Below are 7,344 nucleotides of genomic sequence, written 5' to 3'. Positions count from 1 at the left end.
TGAGATGGAAAAAAAAAATGTACAAAATGATGTAAAAATAAACTTTTGTAAAATAAAAAAAAATTAGGAAAGAAAAAAAAATGGGTAGCATTAGTTAACACTATTTATTAATCAATACAGACATGCAAATTAAAAACCACAAAAGAGCCATCCAAAGGCTGGCAAAGATGTAGACGGCAGAGATCTCATCTCATACACTATTGATGATGGTACGCGATGTTACCAGTAGCTTTGAGCCCATGTGTGGCAGTTACTTATAAAACTCTTCTCTGGCCCAACTGTTTCATCCTTAGCTATTTAATCCTCAAGAGAAATGAAAATACATTTCAACAAAAAGGTATGTACTGGAATGCTCAAAGCAGTTGTAACCATAATAGCTGGACAACACGTGTTGATCAATAGGAATATAAATAAGCAAACTGCTGTACATTCCTATCAGAGGATACTATCCAGCCATAAAAAGCAGAGCCACTAAGATATGCAACAGTATCTTGATGGTCAAAAAATGTCTGATGAACAAAAAGCTAAACACGAGAATGTTCACTGCTGGATTCCAGCTACATGAAACACATGAGGTGTAAATAATTTATGGTAGAAAAACCATAAACCCTGGTTGTGAAGTATGTGGGTGGGGTGGGGAAGGAATGGATGGGAGAATCTTCTGGAGCTGTGCTAATATTCTAAAACTTGATAGGGATTTTGTTCAAAGAGGCATATCCACGCATCATTACTTATTAAATTAGGATGAATACATTTCATCATATTTAAATTTCACATCAAAAGAAAAGAACAACTATAGGCAAATATGGAATTTAGTGAATGGTCTGCATACTTCATTTAGGGGGAAGTGTTCTTGCACACCACTTATTTGAAAAGCATCAAAACCAGAGCTGACAGATGAGTGAAGATTAATATATGCATAAATGCAGTCAGCGAGTAAACTTCTAAGGAGGATTATCTAGCTAGGGGAATTGGATGGTCACTGGAAAAACTTTCAACTTTTCTGTATGTTTGAGCATCTTTCTAAGATTTTCTAGTGAAAGTCCCTGAGGGTCAAGGTTCAGGATTCAAATGAATAGCAACACCGAAAGTGAACAGTGAACCATCAGGTCTACTATACTTCAAGGAGGCCTACAGGCACTGTCGTAACCACATCGTTACTAAGTCAGTGCTCTATTCTAGTTGAAGGAGATCCTTCTCAGCCCCAAAATACAAAACAGGAATCACTGGTCAATTTGCTCCTCCTCAGAGGCCACGCAGGTTAAAATTATGAAGCACAATGGGGAGGGAAATTCCCAGCCTCAAATTCATTGCAATCTACACCAGAGGAATACTTGAGAGCAGAAAATTCGCACCTCTAAAAAAATGTAATTATTCACTCAGTAGCTATCCTTGGTAAACAGTAATCCAGGCAATCCTGTCATTTGGAGTGTTAACTCCAACCTCCTGCTCAACAATCTAGATCAGCAGGCTGCTACCAGGTCTGGAAAGGTCAGGATGCAGAGGACGTGGCTCAGGTAATGACCATACCTGCTGGCCTGGAGGTGTGTGCTGTGAGGAGTCTGACCCTATGTGCCTTCTAAATATTCAGATTTCACGGAATATAGTTCAAGATTAGAAGCTCATCTCCCTGAACTTAAAAATCACTATCTCAAGGCTCTTTCAACCTCGTACAAGTAGGTAAAGTACTTAAAATTCGAAAAGAGGCTGAAGGTCTCCAGGTGGGAGGCTGTGGCTAAAATAAACATATCAGGACACAAGTATCCTATATTCTCAGCAAATCAGAAAAAAAGAATACAAATTAGAATTCAAAACTTAGTACTTTTTTTTTTTGCCAATTCATATTTATGTTTGTATCAATCTTTGTGAAACTGTCCTGGGGCCAATTCTGTGTTTGGGCATGCAAAAAGGTTTCATTCTGATCTGAAACATGCAGCTGATCTGAGGAACATAAATGACATCTCTATAATAAGTACTGTTGCAACAGTATTGTACTTAACCTGCCTAAACCACACAAAGGTAAGTGATACTGTTTTAAAGACTCAAAACATGATTACAGGTATTACACGATTAGGACCAATGCGAATCAGCTCTGAGTTGGTTGAGATTATCACATTTTATCTCCCTATAATCTGCACATGGCATTGGCTCTATAATGCCTCTTCTCTGGATTTTCACATGCCTAAATGATTTTTATTGGGAGATAGGAAAAAATGACTTTAGTAAGGACTTAGGAGTCACAAATTGGTTGGAATTAGGTAAAGTGCTACCATATCTTGAAAATTATGTGAACTTTAAAAAAGATCCAGGCAAACAGAAGTGCATTTGAGATAAGAAATGAACAAATGGGGTGAAGAAGGTGAAGGAAAAAAAGGAAGCAAAAGAATGCTGAGCACTGAACAAATTCTTAGCAGACAGTGATTGTTAGGAAGCATTTTTTAATGGTGAGATTTATTTCTCTTAGGTGTCTCAACTTTTCAGTGTATAGAAACAAACTGGAAAACAATGTCTGTGAGAAAATTTACATTTTTAGTATCAGCTCCATGTTAATTTATTTCCAAGTTCTTAATTGCTGATTCAAAACATTTATGCACCAGACATGTGCTTGACTCTGGGGATACAATGTTGATCAGTTCCCTGCTTAAAGGATTATAGAGTAGTAGAGTGACTGACAATAAACAAATTGTCACACAAGTAAATGTAGTGTTTTACGCTCATTAATGCTGTTAAGAAAGCTACATGACATCTTGGGAGACTTCAGTCTCCCCAGCAGGGCTAGAGAAAGCTTTCTCCAGGAATGATGATGGGCTGAGGTTAGGGGACAGGGTGACTTAACTGGGGACCAGTCAAACTCTGCACATCTCCAAAACCTTGTGGAGGGTTTAGCATTCACAATCACAACATTTTTCTTCAACAGTTAGTTCAGGCGCATGCCTAAACTGGGATGAGAATCCAGGTGTTGGTGAGTCTGGGAAGAGAATCCAGGTGTTGGTGAGTCTCAACTAAGCTGACTTACCCCTGAAAAGACCACACAGCTCTGGGAAACTATGGCAAGATCAGGAGAAAAAGATTTTATTGGCAGTGGATGGTATAAATATCATCTCTGAAGTTGCAGCATATACTTCTCTAATCTCTGGTTTTGAAATTGTTGACAAAAATCTTACCTGAATTGCTGTGAATAACTAAGAGTCCTTGAAAGGCAACACTTTCAAAGCTCATTACTATTTCAGATCTATTTCCAGAATACATTAATTTCACTTTTAGCTTTAATCATAGCATGGCAAACCTATGTTGAAAGTACCTGCTGTCTCCATCTGTACACTCAGCCAGTCTAAACAAGACTCTCCCATTATTGTCCAGACTCTCATTCCAGAGAAAACATAATAATAAAGAACCAAATCCACAATTAGGTCTAAGCAGAAATCAGATTAACTCTATCTACTAAACCAGGCAGACATCTGAATGCTTCCTGTCTTCAGAGGAATGTATTTAGGCAAACATTATGGAAAATACCACATACACGAAGCAAAAGCAAAGGAAAAAAGTCTATTGCTAAAAGAGTTTAGAAATAATTTCTTTTTTCTTTTAACTTTTTTTTAAGAACTTATTTGTGCATATAAGAGCTGGGGTACATGTCAGGGATGTGCGGGGAGGGGGAGGGAGGGATGGGGTGAGAAGATTCACCAGAGACAGAGTGAGGAGCAGAACAGGCAGATCCACTGGTAACACTGCGGAGTTACCAGTGATAAAGAGCTGGGCTTCACCTTGAAGTCTGCACTACACGCTGATATTGGTGGTTAAGCAGAGTTTGCCTGGTCCCCAGTTATTTATTCAGCGCCTAGGCAGGGCAGGCCTAGGCGCCTACCTACCTTCAAGTTGCCTTCATTCTTACATGTCATCAGATGCAAACTAACACATTAGCTGCTCCCACCCCGGACAGGCCAGCTCCTCCTATGAGCTGGCTACTCTGACTGTCCAAGGGACAACCTGGCCAAGACATTTAGTCATCATTTAATAAACTGTGATACTTTGAGTATACAAAATATTCCCTCATGACTCAGAGACAGTAAGAAATCACCTCTCATAACCACACTGGGAAAGCTGAGTTTACTCACTACATAAACAGGTCTATTTCATTTTCACAGCCTTTTCTGTAAATATCTTATGACAAATATACATTAAAAAATCTATCAAGCCAGTTTTATCTTGCTAACATACCATTAGGAAAGACAATTATTGTTGTTCTATGAGCACCACTGAGAAACAATGCTAATTGTAACTAAGCTGGACCAATTATAACTTCTGATCCTAATTAAAAGATGCAAATGCTAATTATAAACCACTTTATCTAGCTATTAAAACAGGATGCTGTATAAACTTGTAGGTGCCATTTCCTTAAAATTCTGTTTTTCAGAGAACCCCACAAAACAAGAAAAATTCACCAGTCATTTTAAAAACAAGTCAAAAGTTTAGCTCACATGAATCCTTCAGCAAGATTTCAAAAAGGAATTAAAATCAATTGCAATTACCTAGTTAACTAGGTGTATGCATTCTTCAAGAGCTATTAGGCATGAATCTCAAGAGTCAAAGTCAATTGAGTCAATAAAGTAGGAAATTTGATTCCAGTTTTAATTCATAAAATGTCTCTATTTCATGTATGAATAAAATAGAACAGATAATAGTTATTAACTCAATTACCAGAAAGCACTGGTAAAGACCATATAGTAGCAACTTTTAAAGTTTGTATGCATTTATAATACAAATGCTTTCAACTATCATGGCTGCAGTCATTGTTTAAATTATTTATTCAGTCCTCTAAGCTTTTGCAGATTTAAAAATTACATTTGTATCATAACAAAGTAGGTTTGCATCCAGAGGCTTGGAAGATTGCAAAATCACGATAAGACTGCACAATGCAAATTCCAATATGTTGTTATATTTGTCCTCTTACTCAATTTCAGGTTATCATAGGAAGCACAGAGTGGAAGCTTCCACTAACCAGCTTTAAGGGTAAAAAAACCAAACCAGAAAATGCCAATCTATTCTGATTAAACAAGGGACCCAAACATTCTTAAACATGCAATCATTTGAATATTTACATTTTCAGGAGTACTAAGAATTCACTATATAAACGGCCCACAGAAACAAAACTGAACATTTCCTTTATCTTAAAGCTCCAAACAAGGCCATTTCAAATTCAAATAAATAGTACTTCAAAACATGTTTCTACAAATCCTCTGGTAAACAAACAAAACAGACATGCTAAAAATTCTTAAAAGGTACTGTTTACTTATCATTATGCAAAAATTTCACTCACATTTTCTATATATATATGGCAAATTTCCAAGCCAAAGGATTATGAAAAACAGAACTTAAAGTTTGCTGTGTTTAGAAGTACTCAGTTTTCATTTTTTTAATATGCAACTATAAAATTTAGGTCTCTTGCATTTCAGCAATTCATATTAAATACTAGCTTCCTACTCTGGCTCATCCTTGAGAAAAAGATTAGTCCAAGGAAGAAATTATTTTCCATTTGAAAAAGGAAAACACATGCTTCAGCTGTCTACCACTAGTGGTGGTTTTTTATAAGTAAAGAGATAAATTCAGCAATCTAAACTCAACAATCGTATGTATTAGATCTGAGGGTGGACTCTGGTTACACTGGCCTTAAAAGTAGTTTCTTACTAAGTTTTCATGAAACTTAAAATCTTTTAAAATTCGGCCTTACCTTCCATGGAGTTCTTTGCTGCACATTGTAATCTGACACTAGACCGAAGAAGTGGACCAAGTTTAAGTAACCCAAGAGGAACTGTTTCCTGCTTTCTGTTAAAACAGTCCACAGTGACCTATAGTAGCATTGCTGAGACAGAGGTTACTATCGGGCATTAGATGCTGCTGCTATCAGGAAGTCAGTTGGATTTCCCACCCTTTTTGTGTGTTGTGGTCCTAATCTCAAATTTTCTAAGAAAATTCAACCCCGTTTTCAAATTGTTTATAAAGACAAGAACAACCCACAAGGAGAACTGGAAAATGCACCCCGTGCCAACTACATAGCTCCTCATTTTAAGACTATGCTGTGGAAAACTAATTATGAACTAATGCTCTATCAAAACAAATTTGCCTCGAAGGTGCAACAGCCCTTTTAAATGGACTCTAAAGTCTGCTCGACATTGGTTTACGTTAGCATCACTTTACCTAGTCTGTTCCTGTAAGATGAGATGAGGCTCCACGAAGAACTTGACTCTCAGTTTAAGCCGGTAAGGGGCAAGCCCATCCATCTGCTGGGAGATCCGGTTTCTCAGATTTAGCCATAAACTTTCACCTTTGCTACCAGTAAACTGTAGTCCAAAATAATCCACTTCTATAATTCCCAACCGCCTGCACACCTAAAACAAAAATGAATGCAGCATGGATGAACAAATGATCCACACAAAGTGAACCCAACAACTCTAAGTCTAAGACTCTCTGACTACCCTTTACAGAGTTCAAGGACGTTAACATTTCTGCTGTAAATTGTTAGAACAAAGTTGTAAGGCTCCAGTGATATTACAACATTAGCTGGACACAATATAGAGGATCATCCTTCCTTTAATATCCGAGATATGCCAATTGCAGAAGAGAAAAAAGAAAAGGGTCCTTAAAAGCAGCCTTCCAAAAGGACCATGGCAGGAATCTACAGGTATTTTCCCCTTCTAATTCCAATCACCGGAATTCCCTCCACCCTCCAATCTGCACAGCTGACTTGGCAGCTTATTATCTGGACAATGTTAACCATCTGGATTCCAAGGGGGAAAAAAAAACACGCCGAGGAAACACCACAAGTCCACAAGTGTCAGCTAAGCTTTACACGGTTTTCCCGAACATCTCGGGAGGTTTGAAGACACTGGGTATCACTTGAGATCTAATTTGCCATCAGCTGTACCAACGTGCACTGTTGTCAACGCTTAAGGCAACGCTTGCTTACAGATCACCGGGGAGCAGATGACCCAAACCTGCTCGCGCCAAGCAAACCCGGAGATGCAGGTGATTTCTCCATTTGAGAAGCAGAAAGAAACAAGAAGGGCTCGGCGTTGTCTGCCAAGCAACCCGAGGGACCTGGACTGTCTCCAGCTACCTGACCCCGGGGCGCAGGTGGCGCTGCCAAGCCCCACGGGGGGCCCGACAGGCGGCATCAAGCAAACACCTGGGGCAGGTGTGCTGGGCTGCCTCGTTCCCAAAAAGTGCCGTGCTGGGGCGCCAGGTGGCAGGCCCTCCGCGCGAGTCTTCCTCGCCCCCCGACCCCCAAGCGCGCCCCGCTTGCCCGAAGAGTGCCGGGAGGGTGCCGTGCGCCCTGCGTCGGCGGGC

General features: G+C 39.3%; 1 protein-coding gene across 1 annotated transcript in view; it reads right to left on the bottom strand.

The window, feature by feature from the left end:
• MYLIP (myosin regulatory light chain interacting protein) overlaps positions 1 to 6,382 on the bottom strand; it is a 20,391-nt gene extending 14,009 nt beyond the window's left edge. Inside the window, exon 1 of the mRNA XM_012732918.1 lies at positions 6,196 to 6,382. Coding sequence (XP_012588372.1) covers positions 6,196 to 6,278 — 83 coding nt within the window. The 5' untranslated portion in view covers positions 6,279 to 6,382. The remainder of the gene's footprint in view (positions 1 to 6,195) is intronic.
• Between the last annotated feature and the right edge of the window lie 962 nt (positions 6,383 to 7,344).

The sequence above is a fragment of the Condylura cristata genome, unplaced genomic scaffold (genome assembly GCF_000260355.1).
Source record: "Condylura cristata isolate star-nosed mole 26May11 unplaced genomic scaffold, ConCri1.0 scaffold00037, whole genome shotgun sequence".
Taxonomy (NCBI): Eukaryota; Metazoa; Chordata; class Mammalia; order Eulipotyphla; family Talpidae; genus Condylura; species Condylura cristata.
This window is presented reverse-complemented; position numbering and strand designations above follow the sequence as displayed.